At 38.0% G+C, this 26,984-nt stretch overlaps 1 protein-coding gene across 14 annotated transcripts in view; it reads right to left on the bottom strand.

Moving 5' to 3' along the window:
* The window catches only part of MYCBP2 (MYC binding protein 2), a 272,533-nt gene extending 246,736 nt beyond the window's left edge, over nucleotides 1-25,797 (bottom strand). For all 14 annotated transcript variants that reach the window (XM_057532563.1, XM_057532564.1, XM_057532570.1 and 11 more), the window contains exon 1: nucleotides 25,200-25,797. In XM_057532563.1, coding sequence (XP_057388546.1) covers nucleotides 25,200-25,501 — 302 coding nt within the window. In that variant the 5' untranslated portion in view covers nucleotides 25,502-25,797. The remainder of the gene's footprint in view (nucleotides 1-25,199) is intronic.
* Between the last annotated feature and the right edge of the window lie 1,187 nt (nucleotides 25,798-26,984).

The following is a 26,984-nucleotide window of genomic DNA, read 5'->3' as shown; positions in this document are numbered from 1 at the left end:
CTTGCTAACCCCTATTCATCTTTGAGGTGCCAGTATAAGTGTCACTTACTCAGGAGTGTCCCAGACTAGGCTAGTTTCCCTAACATCCGTTCTCAGCTCATCTTATACTTGTGCCTCATTGTGTAACCTACAACTGTGTGTTTGGAATTACTTGTTTAATGCATCACTCTCACCAAGCTGTAAGCTCCAAGAGTGCAGAGACCATATCGTTCTTGTTCACTGCTCCAGCCTCTGTGCTCAGAAAAGTACCTGAAACAAAGTACTCAACAGTACTTTGAGAGACAGAGAAAATGGGAGGAAGGAGAGAGGACAGGGAGAAAAGGAAGTTCAGAGCCATAGTTACCAGCCTTACTTAGAGAGGAAAATAAGCAGAGGGCCAAGGATGGACCCATAGATACATCAATACATTTAAAGGATATCCAGCCAGAAATGTCCATTAAGGAATTATCCATGGGAGTATTTTACTCAGATTTTGGTGCAAAGGAGGTAATGAAAATCATGTATGTAGATGGGATTTCCCCAAGATAGCATGCTACAAAAGAAAAGAGAAAGAGAGTAATAGTATGAAATGTTACACATGAACAGATATACCTCCTCACACAATCTATTCAACTATGAGCAAAAAATATTTATTTCAACATTTTCCCTTTCAGCACCTGCATCAGTGCCTGACACAACATGGATGTTCAAGAAATATCAGGTGAATAAACAAGTTGATGAAAAGCAATGAGTATTTTTCATGTGTGGTTTAGGACACCAACTTCCCTTTATACTAAAGTTTACTTAAGTGAAATCAGTTATTTGAGCAAAAGGAATATGTAAATGCTAAAAGGTTAGCCCTTTCTATACAATTTAGAAAAGCATGAAGGTTCATTCAAAACCAATCTTCAGAGAAACAGAATACATAAGTATAAATTAAGATGAATTTCCTGAAGCCTACTTATCACGGACTTAAATTTTCCAAAGCATATACCAATACTTTTGTCTGTTTTGTTTAACAGACCTTCTTAAATTTCAAATGACTTTATACATATTCCTAAAATATTTCTTTTTATGCATTTGGCATTTAATTAGTTTAATTAAAATTTAATTAAAATTAATTTAATTTGGCACAATTTTAACGAATCTGGACCCACCAAATCCTGCATACAGATCAGCTGAAAAATCAGCTTTCCCCAAACCCCCACAAATTGATTTTACTGTGTTTTTTGTTGATTTGGCTTGTTTTAGAAGTAGAGAGCTATCCAAAAGAGCTAGTAATAAGGTAAAAATTATATGTAGAAAATCTGTATTCAACATTAGAAAATAAAAATGCTATTTTTTAGTAATATAACATCCCACTATATGACTGCATTTCAGAAGTAAGCTTAAATCAGCTTTTCATGGTATCTGAGGATGGAGAGATAAAAGAAAAACTCTAGAAACAAGTCTTACACATTAATATTTCACTGTGGAATTTCTGATGATTTAGGACTTTAAATCCTAAATCAATAGGAGCTTAATGAAGAATGTCTGGAATTGGTCCTATAAGATTTTTAGTCTTCACATAAAAAAAAAACCTCATACCCAAGAGATTGGAAAGACTTTTGGGTGGTAATGAAAGGCAAAGGTTATTAACATGCTCTAAATATTTATTTTAAAATATTTACTTTAAAAATTCCAAAGAAGAAATTCTCTTAACAGCTACCACTGTTTAGTAAAACCAAATATTTCTGCAATAAGAACAAATGAATTTTGCAAGTTGTTCTGTGATATAGATCATTAGTTTCTCTATCAGCTTATTACTGAGTCTATTTTCTAACAAAACAAAAATTAGCCATAATTTAATTTAAAACTTCTCTGACTCTAAATCTGTTTCTTCATTTGCAAAATAGAGATAAAGGAGATTATCTCTGAGGTTCCTTCCAACTCTAAAATGCTAGTATTTAAATAACTCAAAATTCAAAGAACTTACGGAATAAGAGGGTTTCAGTCTTTTGTTCAATTTCTCTTAGAAATCAGAAATGAAAAATTCCTGAGTCTATGATCTAAGACAGGAATAGGCAAATTTTTTTTCTGTAAAGGGACAGATAATAGATATTTTATACTTTGTGAGCCATAAGATCTCTGTTGCAACTACTCATCCGTTAGCATGAAAGCAGCCATAGACAACACAAAAACAGATGAATGTGGTTGTATTACAATCCGATTGTAATTTCTGGATATTGAAATTCGAATTTCATACAATTTTCATGTGTCACAAAATATTTTTCTCCTTTCATTTATTTATTTATATAGCTGTTTATGTATGTATATTTATGTATGTACATATGTATGTATTTTAAAAATGTAAGAACCATTCTTAGTTCACAGGCCATACCAAAAAAGGAACTGAGTCGGATTTGGTCTGTGGACCATAGTTTGTCGACCCTTGGCCTAGAGTATATTTTGATAAACAGGCTCATATCAGAAGGAAAAAAATATTAGTATGCAACACAGATAAAAATATTCAGAATATCACTATGCTTATATCAATAAGAAACCTTAAAATTATCTGCCTTTCTTTCTGCAAAGATAAACTCCTGACTTTCACTGTTATTTTACTAAAGTAAGATACCAGATAGGAGCAAGCCATTGTTTTTCCTTCAAAAACTAGACTAATATAGAAAGTTCTGGAAGCAACTAAGGACTGGATGAAGTAAAAATCCAGAGATGGAAGAGCACTTCCAAGGTGAGCTGAGATCACTGGCATTTTCTTGCATGAGGGCATTTGCAGAGTTTGGGTACAAGGGAGGATTGAGCTCACTAAAGGAAACCAAAAACTCGGGTGCTTTATAGATGTCTGCATGGGCTGGAATGACAGACTGGAATCTAGAAAAGCTCCGAATATGTGGCCAGGACATCTAATAGTACATCTGCTTAGTGATGGGGCACTGAAGAAAGATAGGGAGGCTGGGCCAAAAGGGCAGGGTCGATTTCCCATAGTTGCCCAGTTTTAGAAGACAGAATCTCGGTAGATGGAGGAATCGACTTTATCTCTGATTTGGACTGAGGTAGCCAACACCTCACGCTATCTGTCTAACACAATAAAGAACAAACCTTTCTGGAAGAAAATATCATCTGAAATAAATTAACTGTTCTTTTACACATAATGTTAGGCATAAAATAAACATATTAAGAGACATCCAAAGAAGCAAAATAATGTGATAGACAGATAATCAAGAGAAAACCAGACAATCAGGCAGACTCAAGATAACCCAGACACTGACATTAGGAGGCAAGGACGTGACATAGATGCAAAGTTGAACAAAATGGATGAAATGATGTAATTTTCAACAAAAAAATTTTTTTAAAAAGCCAAGTGTATTTCCCAGAACAGAAAAATCAATATCTGAAATTAAGAACTTGTCAGAAGACTCTAAGAGCAGAATAGACCAGAGGAAAACAGAATTCACTGACTTGCAGACAGGCCAAGAAAAAATATCCAAACTCCACCACAGAGAAAATAATGTGATGAACAAAAAAGAGAGTATGAAACCTGTAGGACACAGTCAAATCGTCTCATATTCAGGTAATTGTAATCTCAGAAAGAGAGAGAAAATGAGAACGGAACAAAAGCAACAGGTGAGGAAATAATTGATGATAATTTTACAAAAGTAAGGAAATAAGTCAACCCAGAGAGTCAAGAAATTCAGGGAACTCTCAAGCAGGAAAATGCAAAGAAAACCACACCTAGGCAAACCAACTGCTTGGCACAGTCAAATTGCTAAAACAAAGGATAGAAAGAAATTTTAAAAGCAGCCAGAGAAAAAATGATACATTTGAAGAAACAATAAGATTGACAAGCTTCCATTCTTTGTGTTGAAAGTGCTGAGGGGTGGAGAATAGGGAGTATTAGCAACCTAGAATTATATATCTATCAAATATATCCTTTAAAAATGAAGACAGGGCCTTCCCTGGCAGTCCAGTGGTTAAGACTTTGCCTTCCAATGCAGGGGGTGAGGGTTTGATCCCTGGTCGGGGAGCTAAGATCCCACATGCCTCATGGCCAAAAAACCAAAATATAAAAACAGAAGCAATATTGTAACAAATTCAATAAAGACTTTAAAAATGGTCCACATCAAAAAAAAAATTTTTTTTAAATGAAGACAAAAATAGAGATAATTTTAGATCCACAAAAGTAGACACAATTCCTTGTCAATATACCAACACTAAAAGAAATACCAAAGAAAGGTCTTCCTTTAAAAATTGCTATGTCAAAATTTTAAATGAAAGGACACAGACTAAAAGTAAAAGGATTGCAGAAGATGTATCTTGTACACACTCACTGGCCTCCCAAAAAAAGTTGGTGTGGCTATATTAATATTTGACAAAGTAATTTTTAAGGCTAGAAGTGTGATTAGAGATGAGCAGAACATTTCATAATGCTGAAAGGGTCAATTCAATAGGAAGGCACAAAAATCCTAAATGCGAATGTATGTAATAACAACATAGCTTCAACATATATAAAGCAAAACTGACAGAAGTATAAAAAGAAAAGACAAATCCACAGTCAAAAAAATCAGATTTTAACATACTTCTATTTAACTGATATAACAAGTAGAGGACAAAACAGCATGGATGCAGGAAAATGTAAAAACATGACTAATCAACTTGATCTAACTGACATACATAGAAAACCACATCCAACAACTGCAGAATACACATTCTTTTTTAAGGCAGATAGAATATTTACCAAAATAGATAATATGCTGGACAACAGACCAAGTCTCAACGAATTTCCAAGGACAATGATCACAGAAAAATTAAACTATAAACCAACAACAGAAAGAAAACTAAGAAATTCTCAAATGTTTGAAAATCTAAAAAAACAGATTTCTAAATAACCTATCGGTCAAAGAGCTATAACAGAGACTTACAATGGAAATTAGAAAATATTTTCAATGGAATAAAAATTAAATATGAAATATCAAAACTTGTGGCATGTCGCTGAAGCAGTACTTTGGGGAAATATATAGCTTTCTGCATACAAATGCATACAATGAAAAAAGAAAGCTTGAAAGTAAATGATGTAGGCTTACAACTTAAGGTAGAAAGAAGAAAGCAAATTCAATGTAAAGAATATAGAAGGAGATGGGACTTCCCTGATGGTCCAGTGGCTAAGACTCCATGCTCTCAATGCAGGGGCCCAGGTTCGATCCCTGGTCAGGGAACTAGATCCCACATGCCGCAACTAAGAGTTTGCATGCCACAACTAAAGAGTCCACATGCTGCAACTAAAGATCCTGCATCCCGCAACTAAGGACCCCGCATGCCGCAACTAAGACCCGGCACAGCCAAATAAATAAATAAATATTAAAAATAAAAAAAGAAAGTAGAAGGAGAGAAATAAAAATAAGAGCAGATATCAATGAAGCAGAAAGCAGACATTCAATAGAGGAAATCAAGGAGTCAAAACGGATTCTCTGAAAAGATTAATAAATCTAATAAACCTCTAGAAAGGTTGGCCAGGAAAAAATAAAACCACAAGTTACCCATATGAGAAATAAATTAGAAAGGGGGCATAATTACAGACACTGCCCATTTAAATTTCACAACTTAAATAAAAGGACAAATTCCTTGTAAAAATATAACTTCTCGACACTAAACAAGGAAAAAAACACAATATCTGAGTAGTCATATCTGTTAAAGAAATTGAATCCCTAGTCAAAGCCTTCCCACAAAAAAAACCCCTCTAGACTCAGATGGCTTTACCAGAGAATTCCTTCTAACACTTAAAGAATTCACTGGTACAGTCTTTCGAACAATATCAGTCTTAGACTAACTCTTCCAGAGAAGATAAAAAGAAGAAACATTTCCCAACTCATTTTGTGAGGTTAGCATAATTCTGATACCAAAGTCTGAAAAGGATATTTCAAGATAAGAAAATTTCAGGCCAGTATCTCCCATGAACATAGAAACACAAATACTACATAGGCAAAAAGTAGAAACAACCGGAATGTTCATGAACTGATGACGGGATTAAACAAAGTGTGGCACATCCACGTAATAGAATATCATTCAGCCATAAAAAAGAATGCAGTAGACACATGCTACGATATGGATAAACCTTGAAAACATTATGCTAAGTGAAAGAAGCAAAGTCCACAAAAGATCACAGATGGTATGATTCCATTTATATGAATGTGCAGATAGGCAAATCCATGGAAACAGGAAGCTGATTACTGGTTGCCAGGGGCTGACGGAAAGGAGACGGAGAGTGACTACAAGAGGATACGGGATTTATTTGGGGGGTGAATAAAAATGTTCTGGTTACACAAAGTTGTGAATATATTAAAAATATTGAATGATATACTTTGAAAAGGTCTATTTTACGGTATGTGAATTTCATATCTCAGTACAAAAATTATGAGGGAAAAAAAGCCATTGACCTAAAAATAATTTCAATGTCCATCAACATATAAAAAGGATAATAAATAAAATGCAAAATTCATTTTTTAAATGTTTCCCCTTATTCTGAATAAGAGGCATAAGCAGAAAAATATTATTATTTCAACAGAAGCAGAAACGTTATTTTATAAAACTCAACAATCATTTGTGATGAAATGCCGCATTAAGTAGGAAAAGAAGAGAAGCTACTTAATCTAATTAAGATTATCAACAAAAACCCTACAGCTAACATTATACTTAATTATACTCAATGATGAAAAATTAAATACTTCCACTAAGAATGGGAAAAAACACAAGAACTTACACTGTCACCACTTCTACTTAATACTGCACAGGAAGTCAGTAAGTCAAGCAAAAGAAATGAAAGTCATAATGGTTGAAAAGGAAAAAGTAAAGCATTTTTATTTGTAGACAACATAACCATATTTATAGGAAATGTAAAATAATCCACAAATAAAGAATTAATAAATAAATTATCAAGGTCAGTAAATAGAAGACCAATTTTAAAAAATCAACTAATTTATAAAACACCATATACAAACTGAAGTTTTTCTACAGAAGCCAGACATTTCTCCTGTGTAATTAATGTAATGATACTCTCACTGTGTTCATGCAACACTGAATAAATTAGGGAGGGACAGTAGTCTGATTACTAAGTAGAAAACTTTTATTTACTTAACCTAGGCTGATAATTAGTAATAAAAACAGAGATTTTAACAGTTCAAGTTGATGTAGGAGAGAGAGGCAAACAATTTCCTATATATCTTCAGTCCCTTCATTTTATTTGGAAGTCTTTAGGTTGGGGATAGGAATGGGAGGGTGTGGGAGTGGTAAGGACTATAAATAAAGTTACCTTGGCAGTGGGCAGAGCAGCATAAGAAAAAGAGAGTGGGGGAGAGACTGGGAGTAGAGAGTGAGGGGAGGAAAAGACTCTGGAAAGTTATGACTTTATTAGACCATGCCTCACGCAGATTTATAATCTAGGCACACAGAGCCTAGGTGGCCAAGCAAAACTCAAGCCATGGAGCAACTATAAAACTTTCTGAAGACAGTCCATTTATCCTAGGACTAAGAGAGCCACCAGAAGGGTAATGAGAGTTAGCAGTCAAACAACCAGGCACACAAAGATACAAGGCACCATGAGTGAGAACTAGCAGAAAAAGAAAACAGAAGGACAAACAGACTCCAGATAAATTTTTCAGACACAACTATGCTTACCAACTTCACAGAAAAAAAAAAAAAAAAAAGACTAGCTTTAAAATATCTGCAGGGTATGGGGAATATAGCACATCTGAAAAAGAATCAAATCCCACTTCTAGACATGAAAAATATAACTGCAACTAAAGACTCAGTAGGTGAGTTTACAGCATTAGACACGGTGAAGAGAGAATTTGAAGAGATCAGAAAAAATTACTAGAATTCAGAGAGAAAGATGAAAAGGGTGAAAATATGCCCCTGAGACCTCTTCCAAAACTTAAATCTCCTCCTTCAAGTCCCTCCATCCCAAGAGAGACAGCACATACCGTATCCAAGTATACCCTTCCTACCATACACTGGACCCCATCTCATTCACCATCCTTGGGATTTTGCTCAACCACTTACACCCTTTCTTTGTTCACTCTTTAATCTCTGTCTTCTATGGCTTCTAACCCTAGAGGCCTACTGGCCTCCTCCAATTTAAAAAAAGAGTTTAAATGATTCTCTATCCCTCTGCCCTCTTCATCACTAAACTTCTTGAGGAACAACTGTCTCAAACTTTTTCAATCCCCTACGATCAAGCTCCTACAAGTGTATGAGACTTCTCAACATCACAAACTTTCTTGTTGCCTATTGAATTCCTTACCTGCAGTCTTCATCCTTTATATTCTTCTACATATGAGTACTATCAAACAGTCTACTTCTTTAAATACTCCCCACCCTCAGCTTCTAGAAGAACCTCTATTTTAGTGTTCCATCTCCCTTGATGATGATTCTTTCTCAGTCTTCTTTATTAGCTCCTTTTTCTTCCTTTTCCTGTAGCTTAAATCTTTAGCACATATATTACTTCTCATGAGAGTCATCTGTTCATAATTTATATTTATTTCTATATTGGTAACTTACATTGTTTTCAATAAGCTATAACAACCTTAATAATAGCTACTGAGAGTTCACAAGCATCATCAGAATGCTGGTCTAGAGCCAGTTATGTTCTCTGGCAATAAAGGTACATCCACCATGAAAATCTACCACCTTTCAAGCCACTTCAAAATCCCACCACTACCCATTTAGCTCAGAGCACATAATCTAACCCTCTACTTAATTGCTGAAAGGGACGTCATTTAGAATGCACTACTTCCTTTACTTTCCTTTCACCCACCTCAAAATAATCTCTACGAGGGCCTTACTCCATTAATTGTCCTCACACTCTCTTTTTTGCTCATTATTCCTGCTCTTCTCCCTTAGCCTACCAGCTTACGAGGACAGAATTTAGAGACATACGGCATAGGTTCAAATGCAGGCTCTGTCATTTATTAGCTCTGTGATCTTGGGAAAGTTAATCAACTGCTCTGTGCCTCAGTCGGCTCATCTGTAAAATAGGATGAAAAGAGTACTTATCCCATTAGATTATGAGGCACTTACAGCTATACTTACTATTAATAAGTACTAAACAAATTTTATTTCTTTTTATTACCATGCTAAAGTGCCTACTGTGGTTTGGGTTTCCCCAAAAGCAGACATGATTTAAGGATTCAAGTACAAGTAGTTGTTTGAGAGGTGATCCAGGAAAAACACTGATAGGGGAAATCAGAAGTGAAATAGGGAAGGAAAGGCAGTCAAGAAAGAGTGTATTATTAAGCCAGTTACCCTGATGGGCAACCAGAGTGTGATCCTACTGGAGAACTCTAATGGATGGTATAGAACACGGCTCAGTTATCCCAAAGGAGAGATGTGAAAACGAGGTATTTATCCACCACATCCCCATCCATCAGTGGCTGAAAGCCTTTCTGACAGCATTAACTCCCTGGCATTTCTGGCTTGCCCTGCACACAGGTCAAGCATGTCTCTATGGCCAGTAAGAAAGTTCTCAGGCAGAAATTCATAAATGTAAGTAGACAATATAGAGATGAAAGCCAAAGAAATATGGCTAGGACACTAAGAACATCTGCTACAGTGTCTCTTATCCAAAAGACAGATTAATTCTGTGTCCCCTTCCTCAAGCTACCATCTTCCTTCTTTCCCTCTAAACACTAATTTCTAAATGCTGTACTCCCTTCTCCATCTAACCTCAATTCACTTTCCCACTGAATGTGACTTTTCTCAGCCTTCTGAAAAAAGGAGGTGGGGGTGAGTGAGTGTTAGGTCATTATCATCTCTTAATGCCAACTTCAAGATGATGTCTCAGACTTCTGTTTAGCTGACCTATAGGAAAAGAGTCAGTATGTAAGCGATAGTATGCTCATGAGTAGCCTCTGAATATATTGTATATAATGTATTTGAGACAGGATTGAGAGACTCCTAACAGGAGACTTTTCAAAACACAGGTCTAGAGGCCAAGAGAAAGGTTTTAGCTACAAACCACAGACCAGGAAGTCCAAAACAATTAGGTAATTACTGAAATCACAGGACTGACTGAAATAACCGACAAAGAAAATGTAGAGAGAAAGGTGTCAAAACTGGCCTCCTGAGAAACTAGTTCTTCCTCCCTCCCTTAATACCTAGAGGAAAGGCATTATTATTTCTGTATTTGACATCTAGTCACTTGCTATACCTGTCATTCTTTCATCATCCTTCTAACACCAAAATGTCTCTCAAATCTGTTCTATTTCATCTATTCCCATTGCCTTCTCTCAGGTTTTATTATCACTTGTCAGAACTACTGCAATTGCTTCTTTAAAGGAACCCCTGCTTTGGGGATCTATGTCTTTTCATCCCTTACAGCGCTGCTTCAGACATTTTTATAAATTGAGAGTTTAACTCTATCACTTCTGTCCTCAAATAAAGCAATACAGGAACATAGTAATCCAGTCCTAACACATCTTTCAGTCTCTTCTCCTACACCTTTATTCTCATTCGTCCAGTTCCCCCACATTTTAGTTATTGCCAATATCTGTGTTTTACGCTTCTTTGATTTTACCTCTATATTCACAACGTAGCTCTGGCAACTATTATTGTCTACACCTCAGGAGTCAGCAAACTATGGCCTGCAGTCCAAATCTAGCCTGCCACCTATTTTTGTAAATACAATTATACTGGAACACAGTCATGCTCACTTGTTTAAATATTACCTATGGCTGCTTTCAAGCTGTAACAACAGAGTTGCAATAATCGCAAGGGAGACTAGAGAGCCTGCAAAGCCTAAAGTATTTACTATCTGGCCCGTTACAGAACAAGTTTGCTGACCCCTCAAACATGGGATAACATCAAGCAGCCTCATGTGTGTATAAGTGGATTCCCAGAAGGAAATGAGAGAGACTAGGTTTGAAATAATATTGGAGGAAGTAAAGGCATAATGTGTGAAATTAAACAAAAATTATATCACACATATCTAAGGAGTTCAATGAACACCAAACACATGATAAACACACACTAAGAAAAAACATATTTAGGAAGAGCATGGTCAAATTTCTAAAAATCAAAAATAAAGAGAAAAATCTTAAAAGCAACCAGAGGAGAAATTTTGATTCCAGTATGGTGGCATAAACCAAATACAGTCTATCTTTCATACTGTTTACAACTATAAACTTTGGGCAAAATACAAAAAAAAAAAAAAAGAAAGAAAGAAAGAAAAAAATTATTTGAGGACTCTAAAAAGGAAACAAAAGCATATTGTGGACGAGAGTCAAACTTGGAAAAATGACCCACAGGATAGTGAGCTTCCCAGCTCGGCTATTTTCTTCTCCTTTCTCTAACAGCTTTGCTCTAAGGCCAGGAAGCAATCACTGCATACAGAGAGCAGCAACACAGAAGTTAAAACTCCAAGAGAAACCCTATCTTTCTGGCCACAGGAATTGGGGAAAGGGGCTCCTGCATGCTGGAGAATGTGGAGAAAATCCTGGAAGGGAGAAAGATTGGAGAAATGGATTCTCTAATCCTGCCTATAAGCCCACGTAAGTCTTAGGCTTGCTCTGGAGCTGCGCAGGTATGAGACAAACCCATACCAACATAGCAAAGTCTCTGAGAATTAAAAACCACCACCCACAAAAGGCAAGACCAAATTTGCAATCTGATGCTAAACAGGTTGATAGTCGGCTAAAAGAAACAACAACAAAGATCAACACTCCAGAGAATTATGGTTAAGACCCAGAGTTTTCAAAACAAACACTCTCAGTGTCCAAGATACAATCCAAAATGTTTGCAATGCAAAAAGAAAATGTGATAAATTTCAAGGGAAGAAACAATTAACAGATGCCAACCCTGAGATGATCCACATGTTATAATTATCCAACAATACCTTTAAAGCAACCGTTATAAATATGCTCCATGAAGTAAAGGCAAACACAGTTGAACTGAACAGGAAAAAATTCTCAGAAGACAAAGAGAAATTATTTTAAAAATGAGCCAAATGTAAATTTAAAAACCGAACAATGCAGTATGTGAAATAAAATTAACCTGGATCGGCTCAATAAATGAATGAAGATGAGAGAGAAAAGAGTCTGTGAACTCGAAAATGGATCAATAAAAATTATCCAATCTGAAGAACAAAGAGGAAAAAAATTGACAATAGAAAAAATAGTCAGAGACTTGTGGGACAATTTCAAAAGTTTTGTCATTGGAATCTTAGCAGGAAAAAAGACAGAAACTAGAGCAGAATATTTTGAGAAACAACGGCAGAAAGCATCCCAAATTTGGTAAAAGACAAATTTACAGATTCAAGAAGCTGAGCATTTTCCAAAGAGGAGAAACTCAAAGAAAATAAAGACTAGATACATCAAATTTAACTGCTGAAAAACAAAAACAAAGAAATTCTTGAAAGCAGATAAAGAAAAATGACATACTACATAAAGGGAAATAAAATTTGAATTACCAAAGGTTTGTCATCAGAAATCATAATGGTGAAAAGACAGTGGAACAACATCATGAAAATGCTAAAAGGAAATAAGCTTTTACTCAGAATTCTATGTTCCCCTAAAATATCCTTTAAAAATGAAAGCAAAATAAAGACATTCTCAGATGAAGGGAAAAAAAGAGAGTTTATCCGCAGTAGACTACTTTACAAGAAATGCTAAAGTAAGTCCTTTAAACTGAAAGGAAATGTAGCATCTTCAGGAATGAAGGAGGAATAACAGAAATAATAAATATATCGGTAAACATAAAACACTTTTTTCCTTTAATTTCTTTAAAATATGTATGACTGTTGACAGCAAAAATTATAATATTGCATAGTGAGGTTTTCAAAGTGTGCAGCCATAACATATAAAAGAACTGTAACATAAAGAGGGGAGTGGAATGTAGCAGAGGGGAAAAAAAAGCATCTGTATGTTTGTAAGGTTTCTCTATTTTCAGTGAAGCAGTACAATAGTAACTCTAAGTAGGTTGTGAAAGGGTAGGTATCTATATTGTAATCCCTAGGGCATTAAAAATTAATACACAAAGATATAGCCAAAAAGTCCAATAGCTACATTAAAATGGAATACTAAAGAATAATCTAAAAGAAGGTAGAAAACGAGTAAAAGAGGAATGAAAAACAAAGAGAGAAACAGAAGACAATAAAATGGTAGACCTAAAGTCAACCGTATCAATAATTAATTACATTAAATATTAATGGTCTAAACTCTCCGAATAAGAGGCAGAGATTGACAGAATGGATTAAAAAAAAAAAAAAAAAAGCAAAATCCTATGTGTACTGCCCAAAGGAGAGAAACTTTAAATATAAAAACATAGATTGATCAAAAGTAAATGGACAGAAAAAAATTTACCAGGCAAATAGTAAGCCTAAGAAGTCTGAACAGGCTATTTTAATATCAGATAAAGTAAGTTCAAGACAAAGAGTATTACTGGAGATAAAGAAACATGTATCATAATGAAATAAAAGAATAATTTATCAGGAGGTTTTAACAGTTATACAAATACATGTACATAATAGCAAAGCCCCAAATATATGAAGCTAAAACTGACAAAATTACAGGGACAAAGACAAATCCACAGTTACAATGGGATATTTTTAATACCCCTTTTCAGCAACTAATAGAACGAGACAAAAAATGAGTGTAGACATAAAAGCGCCGAACAACACTATCAACCAACTTTAACTATACAACATTCATAGAACTCTGCATGCAAAAATGGCAGAACACATATTCTTTTCAAGTGCACATGGTCTAATCACGAAGGTAGACCATATCCTGGGAGATAATGCGTATCTCAATAAATTTTAAAAGACTGAAATTACATAAAATGTCCATTGGAAAGTAATAACAATAATATACATTAAAAAATCAAATATATGAGGGTTAAATAAAATAATTCTAAGCAAGGCACGAATCAAAGATGAAATTACAAAGAAAATTAGACAATATTTTAAGCTGAATGACAAAGAATATACTGAATATCAAAATTTGTGGGATGCAACTAAAGAACTGCTTAGATGAAAATCCATCACTTTAAATACTTACATTAGAAGACAAGAAAAATCTAAAATCAATGACCTAAGATTCCATCTTAAAAAACTAAAAAGGAAAAACAGCAAAGTTAAAAAGAAGTAAATTATAATAAGAGGAAAGTCAATGAAATAGAAAATAAACCAATATTAGAGAAAATCAATAATGCCAAAAGTTGATTCTTTGAACTTATAAACAAAAATGACAAACTTCCAGCTAATCAAGGAAAAAAGAGAAAACACAAACATGAAGAATGAAAAAAGGATTATCCCCACAGACCCCCCAAAGACATTAGAGGATAATAAAAAGAATGCTATGAACAACTTTATGCCAAAAATTTCAACAATTTAAATGAAAGGACAAATTTCTCAAAAAAAAAAACAAGTTACCGAAATTCACATGAGAAATAACAAAAAAATCTGAATATCCCTGTATCTATTAAAGAAAATGAATCTGTCAAAAGCCTCTCCCAAAGAAAATTCTAGGACCAGATGGTACCCCCAGTGAGCTCTGTCAAATATTCAAGAAGAAATAAGACCGATCTCATGCAAACTTTTTAAAAATAAAGAAGAGATTACTAACCAACTCGTATTACGAAACAAGGATAACTGTAATACCAAAACCTGACAAAGACATTACCAAAAAAAAAGATTATAGATCAACATCCTTCGTGAATATAAACCCCGAAATTCTTAACAAACAAAAGCAAATCAAAGTCAACAATACATCACATACGAGGTTTTATCCCAGGAATGCAAGGTTGACTTACCATTCAAAATTAATTAATTTAATTTTTCCTTTTATTCTCTTAATATATGATCATATTGATAAATGCAGAAAAAGCATTTGACAAAATTCAATACACATTTATGATAAAAACCATAAGCAAAATAGGAATAGTAAAGAACTTCCTCAAATTGGCAAAGGCCATCAAAACATCTACAGCTAATAGTGAAAGACAGAGAGACTAATTTGTCATTGTTTCTCCCTCACATTAGGAACAAGGCAGGATGCAACTTTTACCACTTCTATTCAACACTGAACAGAAGTAGAAAGGTTCTTGTCATTGGAATAAAGGTTGGGGGAGCACAGGGGTATCTGGAGATCAGGAAGAATGATGATATGATTATACAGAACATCCCAGAGAATCTATAAAACAGTTAAAATTAACCCACAGCATTCACTACAGGTCACCTATTATACTACTAGCATTCACTTGCTTCAAATAAATTCTGGACAATGTTCCTGCAGAATTCTGGTTAGTCTCATTTCCTGGAGAAACTTTCCAGAGGAAGTAAAGTAGGACAAACTACAGCCTCCACCACTGGTTTCAGATGGTTTCAAGGCCAAAACTTATAGTCACAACCTCTTCTCTGCTAGTCATTCTGGATTCCCTTCATCTTTGGCTAGAATTTCTGCTGGCCCAGTTGGCTGATCCTGTGAGGTGGCCATCAGGCCTTTCTCATGTCCATTTACCATTAAAGTTGGAAAAGAAAGTACCAATAGACACCCAGTAGACCACCTGTGTACCAAACTCCATGCTCCATTGCGTAACGGCAGCCCTACCTCCTTCAGATGATCAGGTACATTAGCCCTGTCAAAATGGTGACTCCTTATCTTGGAAAAGAAGCACCAAATCCCACCAGTAGCAGTGTCTTAAAGTATAACAGGACTCTTACAGTGTCTCTGTTGAAAATGTTTCCCTTCGGAGAACCAGGACCTTTTAACCCCCAGTGCTCAGAGCTACAGAGATGGGAAGCATAAAGTCCCCAGCGGATCACTGACAGTGATGCTGAGTGGAGGCATCCCAATTTCCACGTGTTCTTCCTACTAGGAACACTGAAGGATAGGACCTTACGCTCATCATCAGTTGTGTCATCAAAAGACTGTCTTACTATCTATCAGGTCAGCAGCTTCTGGGCAGCTATGGTGCACAATAGGGCAAATGGATCTGTGGGATTCATTTGCTATAAAGTGGGTCCCTTACTGTGAAACGATGTTTTGTGGCACCCTGTGCTGATGGATCACTCTATAAGCCCTCAAATATGGGCACTGGTTGAGCCCCGGCAAGTTGCAAAGGGAAACTCATACACAGAATATGCATCAAATCCAGTCAAAATGAATCACGGTCCTTTCCAAGGCACAAGGACTGGTTGGTATCCTTGAAGGAAAGTTAGGCTCTGCTACTGTCAGGCTGGACATTCATCAGTTCAGTTGCTAGATCAGCACTGACGAACATAAATCCATTACTGGGCCCTTGCATAGCCATCATCAGTAATTTTTCCATAACCCTTCTAGGCCAAATGGAATACCTAACAGTAGAGCTTATTATGTAATGAGATCCAAATAATTAAGAATTTACATTCTAGCAACTTAGTAGCCATTTGAAAAAATAATACACATAAACTTAAAGAAAAATATTTCATCTTAAATAACTACAATTACTTAATAATAGGACACTGCACATTCTGAGTACTGCACAACTTCTCAAACTTGTGCAGATTAAACATGTCACCCTCCTCTTCTGTTCCACACTGATTTTTGTGCAGTGCTTTGTTGTATCACAGCAACAACCAAAAATTCAACTTTAAAAAGATATGACATCATCAAAAGGAGTGCAACAGGATCTAATGTAAGAACCGTGAACTACATCAAGTTAGTAGTTTGTGACAGACGTTTCTGTGTTTCCTTTAAAATTCTGAAATATCCCATGGTATTCTTGTTTGTCTGCTGGGGTGTTTGGGGGTGCCTCAGTGCAGTTTGGGAATCAATCTGTGTGTGCGTGCGTGCGTGCACGTGCACTGCAGTCCCTCTCCTCCCTCAGCAGACCCAGCACCTCCCAGTAGGCTTTGTTGTGACTTAACTCTAGTTAGTTATTGGTTTGGTGATAGACAGCAGGGGAGAGGAGAATAGATGGGGGTAGCAGGGGCAGCATAATCTTCAAGTAACTACCTTCTAGCCAGGAGAAGAAGGTCACTTCTGTAGGCTCAGAGGGTTCAGAGGAATTTGGGGTTTCAAGGTTTTCCAGTACATCAACTCAGATGTCCCATCTTAAAAGCCAGGGTCTCATTCCTTCCTAACCAGAGCACAGACACGCTGGCTTAGCAGACTTGCTGAGAAATCAACCTGCCCTGGAGCTCTGCTACCCTTGAAATTAAATCTTGGGCCTAATCCTTAGCTTTTTCTTTCCTCCTACTGCAAAAGATGAGTTTCTTTACATGATACTAAAGAAAGAAATTACCTAACTTTCTCATTTTGCCCCCAACTACCTTCAGCCTTTCATTGTCTTTCTCCAATCTATGTCACTCACCAAACAGCCATCTGACTACACCGTCCGTATAATTAATAACTTCCCTAAATGTCTCAAAAGCCTAAGACACTGTACCCACAAATACTTGCTCTTCTACAGGAATGCCATTCCAATTCGCCACCAGTGAAAGTTTTACCAGGTGCACAGCTACAGTGCATGCAAAGGGTTATCAGTATCAGTGCTCCACCTACAACCAGCAGCGGGGTTCTTCCTGCTAGCCAGCCGGCAGATAATCTGGCTCCCAAATTCCATTCTGAAGACTACTTCCTCAGACCACTGCTGGTACCACAACTGTCTTGGAAGAAAAAAGACTCTGAAATGAAGAGGTGCACAACCAAAGTACTGGGGAATGCCCTCCAAATCAACACCTGTGGGAGAGTGAAGGAAGTGAGACTAAACAGAGGAAGGAGTTGAATTGAAATGCAGTCACAGGAAGGCCTCAGCCAATCCATGGGGAGCTCTGGAGTTGCGATGGATCTTCAAAGTTGTCCTACCTTAGGGCAAAAGGGCCAGGCATTCACACCCCCATACAGAATAGGCATTGGATGCAGGCTGATCCTGAAGAAAACGCAAGTCTTTGAGGGAAGCAGGTCTGTTGGCTCACAGCAATGCCTGGAGAGACTCAGTTGCAATCAGTTTTAGCTGCCAATATTCTCAATGGCTAGGGGAACTTGTAACTGAACGGAGGGACATGGGTGATGAACTAGAGCAACCACCACACCACTGCTGGACTATTATACCAAATGGGCTAATGAGGGGAGAAAATGAATGATTTACCCTGCTTTCTTAGGAGGAACTAAGTTTACCACCAGTTGATAAGGGAAAACTCTTCTTTGCAGAAGAGCATCAGCTACTAAATTCTATTTTAACAGAAATATAAAAATCATCATTTTGAAGCCCCTAATGAAATTATTGACTCAGTCAAGGATTATCAAAAGATGCTAAAACCATTAGGTGGAAGACATTCAGTGTGCCAAAGTTATTACCTACGATTACCTGCCTAATGCAAATGGAAGAAGCATACATTTACAGAAAAGAGACCTAGTGGGTACCGTCTTAACCAAGTAATTCAAGTAACTAGACTGAGCATTATTAAACAATGAGACAACCTGAAAACCTCTGGATGGGATGCAATGTGCAGTACTCAGCATTACATACAAAATGTTCTTGCCAAAAAATGTTTAACCGAAACCTATTGAAGCTTTAAAGCCTAACTTCCATTTATAGAAAATATGGGGATAGATTACATAAAGGGGAACAGTATCTGGGGTCCTGTCCTTAAGGAGCTAGATTTATAAGACATTCTAGAAAAGGTAAAATATTAGTGACAGAAAACTGGTCTGTGATGGCCAGTGGCTAGGGGTAGGAAAAGGGAGTTAACTAAAGAAACATTTTAGAATGATGGAAATATTCTGTACTTGACTGTGATGGTTCTGAGACTCTTCAAATGGACACTTAAAAAGGGTGAATTTTATTATATGTAAATTAAACCTTGATTAACCTGTCCCCTCCCCCCAAAACCTGAATATTTAATCTATTCTTGAATGAAAAAGTGAGACTATTCTATTCCGTTGATTTTTTAAAATAAATACCTTAAAATGCAAAACCATTTTTAAATTAACATTTTTATTTTCTTTTTAAGCCCAAAGGCAAGATCTTCTTTTATCTTGATCTAGGAAACGAATTCATTTCATATTTCTACTTGCTAATATGCCAACAGAGCAATTTTTGCCTTAACATGTGTTTATATAGGATTCCATAGATGTAACAGCTATATGAAGCAAATTACTACCTATCCACAAATATACTGATTCGATCCCATATCACTTACTAAAACACTCCTACAATAATGTCTCTTCATAGCTCAAAACCATCAGTGTCTACTGAATAAAATCTAACTCCTACCTGGCAGTCCAAGCTGCCACACCCTCTGACCAAAGCCTCCACTTCCAGAATGAATTCCCGTTGCTCTCCCTCATAACACCTACATTCTAGCTCTAACAGAATTCTTACCATTACCTACACACAAACTGTGCTTTCTCACCCCTTGCTCATGCTTTTGTACCAGGTCAGAATGCCATCCCTTTGTCATAATAGGCTATGCTTTCTTAGTCATTTCATTTAACACTTTTAAGTACCTGCCTTTGTACCTTTCACACCCATCCAGACAATAAACTCAAGGTAGAAACTGTCTTACAAATCTTTATAAGGCCAATGGTTAGCACCAAGTATTAATCCCAGAATCTTTGATGGATTAACCTCTTCTAACCAAAATCCCATGCATCTGAAGGATGGGCTCAAATAGCATTTCTAACAAGAAAGATAAAGAAGCTGAGGGAAGTAAGTGGGTTTACTTGGAGAAGAAAAGCAACTTCCCATTTTAACCACAGTCTCCTCTATTGTTTCCACTAACACTGTTCTTCTACCACTTCAACCCAGATACCCTGACTGTCTTTATCTCCCAGTCTATCAGTTCCCTCCTGGCATCACTTTCCTTTTTACCATATGTTCAATCTTTGTTACCAAAAACCTTCACTCTCTTTTTTCCTTAGACCTCCAGGCACACTTCAACCTTGAATCAACTACCAGTTTTTTTCATTTCTCTTTTGAGTGGAAAAGCTTACAACATCATGCTGATTGGAATTTTAAATATGTGATTTTAATAATAATAACAGTAGTAGTAGTAGTAGTAGTAGTAGCAGTAATACCCGGACCACCAACAACAGCAGCTAACATTTAACGAGCACTTAACAATGTTCAGGCAGGATGTCCTTTCAATAACCCTATAAGGATACAAGTAAAGAAACAGACATGGAAATGCTAATTAACTTGCCCATTTTAAGACAGAAAAAAGCAGAACTGAAATACTAAGAGGGTCTGACTCCAGAGCAGATTTAGCCACTGTGCTATGGTTCTTCCCAAATGCAATCAATGCTGTACTACCATTCCACCAAGAACTGATCAAACATTCCTTTATTCATTTCCTAACAATCCCTTTCCTCAAGCAAATGTTCCAACTTTGATTGATTCATTCTTACAAAAATATATTTATTCAGTCACTGAATAAATGAAAGTTATTCCCACATTCAACAGTCATTGAGACCAAAACATAAAAGAGTAAGACATGATCTCTGCCTTCTCTTTAAGTCCCCAAACTCCATCTGCCCCTTCACTCTCAGCAGAAATCATTAATTAATATTTATTAGCACTTAATGTGCCAAGCACTTTACGTATACAGATTCATTCAATCTACAATACGATCCTCATTATTATTATTCCCATTCTACATAGAAGAAAACTGAGGCATAAAGAAAAGCAAAAACAAACAAGTGGGACTATATCAAACTAAAAAGCTTCTGCACAGCAAAGGAAAGCAACAAGAATGAAAAGGCAACCTACCAAATGGGAGAAAATACTCGCAAACCATATACTACTGGTAAGGAGTCAGTATCTAAAATTAAGAACTCACACACCTCAATATCAAAAAACAACAACAAAAAACAAACAAAAGAACACAAACAACCCAATTCAGAAAATGGAAAGAGGCTCTGAATAAACATTTTTCAAAAACAAGATATATGAATGGCCAACAGGTACATGAAAAGATGCTCAACATCACTAATCACTAAGAAAATGCAAATCAAAACTACAATGAAATATCACTTCACACTGTTAGAATGACTATTATCAAAAAGACAAGAAATAAAAAGTACTGGCAAGGATATGGAGCAAAGGGAGCCCTTATGCACTGTTGGTGGGAATGTAAATTGATGCAGCCACTACGGAAAACAATATGGAGGATCTTCAAAAAATTAAAAATATAACTACCATATGATCCAGCAATTTCACTTCTGAGAATATACTCAAAGGAAACAAAAACACTAACTTGAAAAGATATCTGCATCCTTATGCTCACTGCAGCATTATTTACAATAGCCAAGAAGCCACCTAAATGTCCACTGATGGATGAATAAAGAAGGTGTGATATATATAATAAATGGGATATTATTCAGCCATAAAAAAGAGGGAAATCTTGCCATTTGCAACAGCAGGAATGGATCTTGAGGGCATTATGGTAAGTGAAATAAGTCAGACAGAGAAAGACAAAAATACCATATGATCTCACTTATAAGTGAAATCTAAAAACAAAAAACAAAAAAAAACAAAACTGAACTCATAGATACAGAGGAGAGATTCATGGTTGCCAGAGGCAGGGGGTGGGAGATGGGCAAAATGGGCGAAGGGAGTTGAAAGGTACAAAGAAAAACTTCCAGTTATAAAATAAATAAGTCATGGGGATGTAATGTACAGCATGGTGACTATAGTTAATAATACTAGACTGTATATTTGAAAGTTGCTAGGAGAGTAGATCTTAAAAGTTCTCACCTCAAGAAAAAAAAATTTTCAACAATGTGTGATGATGGATGTTAACTTGACTTTATGTGGTAGTCATTTCTCAAAATATGGAATGGTTATGTTGTTAACCTACAACTGATAGAATGTTATATGCCAATTATATCTCAAAAATATTTTTTAAGCAAAAAACTGAGGTATAGGAGATATGTAATGCACCCAAGGTCACACAGCTAGAAAGTGGCAAAGCCAGGATCTAAAACCAGTCCAGCTTCAGAATCCAAGCATTCACTAAAATGCCATCAAAGTCACTGACACCATTAGGCTGCCATCCCTTAACTTCTCTACCTACACCTAAAACATAATCCACAGTAATTAATTTATTCAACACTGATAACTCACTCGCCTTGTTTTTGTTCCTTGAACACAACCTTGTTTCTGCGTCAGAGACTATATTTTCCTAGAACACCATTCCTCTAGTTCTGCCTTCCAATCATTATGACTCAACTTAAATGTCAACTCGCAAAGAGACCAATCTTGACCACCCTACCTAAAATACACCCCCAGCCTCCGCCAACTACAAATCATCTATCACGTGCAACTGGGTTCATTCCCTTCATGGTTACTTATCACTGCCTGAAATGATCAGTTGCTTATTTCTCCCCACTGGAGTGGAAGTTCCAGAGAGAGTAGAGACCTAGTCTATCCTGCTCACTGTTACAGCTTCAGCACCTAAAACTGCCTGGCACACAGTAGGCACTGGATATTTACAGAACAGATGCCAAAAATTGTGCTAGACACTGGGGTTACCAAAATGAATAGGATACAGTTCTTAATAAACTCCTAGTCTTTAGATTTATAAATACTTACCTCCTCCCCTTCTATATTAAAGGATGACTAGCTCCTAATGTTTTTTAGTGGCTAACTTCTCCACCTGTCATGTTAAATCTGTCCCTGAGATCTCCCTTAGACTTTTCACCGTCATTTATCCCCTCTCTAACTTCTTTAATTTCTCCCTCTCCACTTACTGAATGTTTCCCACCCACCCTCGCATACTCAAATATCCTTCCCTCAACCATCTCCCCATTACCCCAAGTATCCCACTGACTCCTCAGCCACATCTCTCTTCCACAGAATCTTGACCACTTCCTCAAAAGTCATCAGCGACCTGGAAAGTGTTCTCACTTTCTTCAACATTTATCCCTGTTGAGGACTTTCAATCCACTTTCTTAGGACCGGAGGTGCTACTGTCCCACAGTTCTCTTCTTAATTTTTTTAATCTTTTTTCAGCTTCCTTCACTGTCTCCTTTCTCTCACAGCTTTAAACTTGATTCTCACTAGAACTTCACCCTCTATTCTTGCTCCATTCTCTGTCTCTGAAACATTTCATCTTCTCCTCTAACTCAACTAGTGCCCCATACAAATAATTACATCATTCATTCAGAACCTAAATCCCAGCTCCAATTTCCCCATTCATAGTTAATAAGAAATGTGACTGAATTCTTAAGCAAACCCTCAATAAAGAATAGTTGCAGGCCAAGACTTAGAAAAAGTAATGTGAACTATAATAAACAATCATGTTCTGAACAAGCACTAGAAGGCAATATCACACAACTTACAACTTAAGGCTCGTTTCCATCAGTACTTCTCGAAATACAGTACTTGAACTAATTCTTCACTAATTTTAATTGACAGCTTGTACAAAAATTGACCAAAGACTAAAAATCATTCATAGACTTTATGTATGTGGTTAATCTATATTAATTTTGTCTAAAACTGTTTATACAGTTCTAAAGACACAGAAACTGTATTATTACACAAGTATAGGAGTACAAAGTTAAAACAGGGAACATACCGGTCACAAATTATTGCATAAGTCTGGAAACAACATACAAAATAAATTCAAATTCTTTGAGAGGGGTTTGTAAAGATGTACCTACGGTGTCATAATATACAGACTCACAGCTCCAATTTATACCTAATCATTAGAGCAAACTGTCTATTGAGATTCTGTGCTATTTTCAAAAGCATCAGCAAGAAACAGACGTGCCATCGTGGCCTTCAGTTTCCATAGCAAAGGGTAGTTAGTTACACACGTTTATATCAGTATGATGAAACTACTCAAGTCCCAACCCTGTCAACAATTATACACATGAGAAGAGTGGTTTACCCAGAAAACGTGTGAGGAAAGCTCCATCTTACAACTCTCTGCAGTGGATAAGAGCCACAGTACCTACTGGTCAACCACAGATACCTGACTCACAGCCTAGCCCCTCTCATAATGAGAGAAAATGGCATCTGGTTATTACCGAACAAACTAGATAGTCAATAAATACAGTAAACTCTGTAACTTATTTGACAAAATCCTACTATGCTTTCCCTATGTTATTGCACGAAGGTGTGAGGAAAAAAAAAGATGAAGCCAACTCCCAATTACCACTGCCAAAGCCAAGCTGGTGAAACAAGTCAGTCACCATCCTTCAAGGTATGTGGCATGTAAGAGCATGGAAAGGAAAACAACAGGAGAGCCCTAAGCAAAAAGACACCCACATTTTAAGAAAAAGAAAATGAAAGTGGTTTATTAACATCTCCTCCATCACGGGAGCTGAAGGTGCACCAAGCCTAGGAAGAGATCTAGGAGCTACTCAAATTTTCCAGTTGGTATCAGTTGATCACTACAGCAGCTGTCATATTTTGAAGTTCTTCAGGTTTCCCCTTTTCCCCATAAACCACCGCCCCCCACCCCCGCACTCTAAAGCCAAAAAGTGACAGAGGAAATAGAAGATGAAGGGAAATGGCCGATGGGACAACAGAACACAAGCACTGCTGCAGACACATCTCTAGAGGACCAAAAGGTCCACTTATCAAAGTACAGCTCTAAAAATCTGTATCAGACACCTTTCACAGCCACCTAAACCTCCAACTGCATCCCTTTCGCATAAATCTCTTAAATTGAAACCCCATGCCTTATCCTACAGGCTGATTATCTAAAACTCGTCCTATATATATGACATTATCCTTAACCGATACCATCACCGCCCCCCCCCTCAGTGAAAGGCAGATTTTTTTTAAGGGAGGCGGAAAGGTGAGGATGGAATGTCATGAAGGGGTGGGGGGGAGGGGTATGAGAAATACGTGCAAATACCATTGCGGCAGAGACACTGGGAAGGACACTTCCCTCGTCGCTCTTGCAAATTCTCTTGGTGCATTACCCTCTGCTCATCCCTCCTCCTTCTTCAACAATACACATACACGTGTCATAACCGACCCGCACCACCACCTTTTCTAGCATCACAAGCTCCCCTCTCACCCTCTCTTGCCCCCTACAAAGACAGTTACACACACTTAGAACAGAAACTGCCGCCACCGCACCCTCCTATCTCAATAAGTGATTCTACCATCTAGCATCAAGCGCTTGCTTGAAAGACAGCTCAGTAAATACCTATGTAGACAGACAGACAGACAGACAGACACACACACACAGGCGCACATGCAGCATGTGGCGCAACGAAGGGCACCCGGAGACGCACCTGGAGGCCGGGTGTCCAGCGATGCTACCCCCCTGGTCCCTGTCACTGAGCGCAGCTGTGTAAATCCTCCGGTAGCGGTCGGCCAGGGCCCGGCCTGACAGCAGCAGCTGGTAGTGACCCCGGGAGTCCGCGGCCGGCAGCCCGAGCCCCAGCCCCGCGGCCGCCAAGGAGCCCTCGGAAACCGGCATGAACAGCGCCCCCGGCGCCGGGGAAGAAGAGACGGTGGCGGCAGGGAAGAATCCGTCCCCGCCGGCCCCCGAGGAGGCGGCGGCGGGAGAGGCAGTCGCTGCGCACATCATCATCCTCGCAGCCGCCGCCGCCTCGTCCCCGCGGGACGGGCAGGCAGACACGCGCGCGCACACACAGCCCTTTTCCAACGACGACGGCTCCGGCGGCGGCCTCTCGCTCCCGCAGCAGGGAGACTACAAAGACAGAGACCTCCTCCTCCTCCTTCTCCTCCTCCCCCCCGCGCCGCCCTCGCCACTACTGGGGCCGCTCATCTAACCTCGCCACCCCGGGAGTATGAGGAGGAGGCGGTGCCGCCGCTGCTGCCGCCGCCGCCGCCACCGCTGCCACCGCCGGAGCCACCCGCAGTGGGAAGCTGCCGACCGCACTGGGCATGCGCCCCTCCTCGCACATGCTCAGTCACTGCGGCCCAGCTCCCTCCCCACCCCCTCTCCGCCACCACTCCCTCTGCCTCAGGCCTTTGGGTGTGAGGCCTGAGAGTCGGGCGGGATCCGAAAGAAGGCCGCTTCTCCGGGTTTTACTAGCAGCTTGAGGAAGAGTAAGGAAAGTGCTGGGGAGGCTGTCAGCTACAACCAGTCGGCTTCAGGTACTGGGTTCCCTCCAGGTGGGAGAACTGGGACCTGAAAGATAGAGGCCCCGTGCCCACCGCCAGAGGTTGACCGTACGCACTCCTGCTACCGTTCCCCGGAGTGTGTGCTGCCAGCGGGAAGATGTCCTGTGAATGGCGCTGGTTGACCTCAGAATTCGAGGCAGAGGAGGCCCGGCGAATTAGAAGCCCCTTTGGCGATCTTAGTTTGGAATTTTTGTCATTAGGATTTAAGTCTGTTTAAAATAGTTTTTACTTAAGAAAGACAGGGAGTAATTTATCGCATTCTTTTTTTTTTTTTTCTGTGAATGTAGAATTCCCAGATATGAGAGTATTCACAAGTCAGAGGCATTCCAAAATTCCTGTTTGTAACGTTTATATCAGCGTTAAATCTTAATGCAACAGTACTTTTCTTAAATATTCTTTTTTTTTTTTTGACTCCACGCTCACCCTAAGAGGGCACTCTTATCTCTTGACAGTGGTCACTTCATGGCTTATCTTTTTCCTCCCAGACTTACATTACTAAAGATAACTCTTGAATATGACCTGAAACTAGTTGTGACTGACTGTGTAACATCTGAAAATGCCATATCTATCAAAGATCTTATCATTGTTATCCATAAAAATGTAATATTTGCTGAGTCCCGTGTTCCAAGCTATTCTACCAACTCCTTCTAAGTAGATACCGTAGAAATGTATGCGCCAGTGCACCCTGATTCCTATTAAGTTTTATCCTTTTTATTCTCAATTTGAAGAGTTTGCCTAATAGTCCTGGCAAAATCATTTTTAAGTCCTATCATCCCAGTGCTATATCCTTTATATACCTCCTGGCTCTTAAGCCTCTTTGAATGTCCTTCTTTAGGGGGAAAAAAAAAAAATCAAGCCCTGTTTACTGTTTATAGAAGTACAAACAAGGAGTGGGGAAGTAAATTAAACTAATTCTAGTTTTTGCG

Source organism: Balaenoptera acutorostrata, chromosome 18, assembly GCF_949987535.1.
Source record: "Balaenoptera acutorostrata chromosome 18, mBalAcu1.1, whole genome shotgun sequence".
NCBI classification, from domain to species: Eukaryota; Metazoa; Chordata; class Mammalia; order Artiodactyla; family Balaenopteridae; genus Balaenoptera; species Balaenoptera acutorostrata.
The sequence above is the reverse complement of the archived record's forward strand: the minus strand, read 5'-3'. Positions and strand labels throughout refer to the sequence as shown.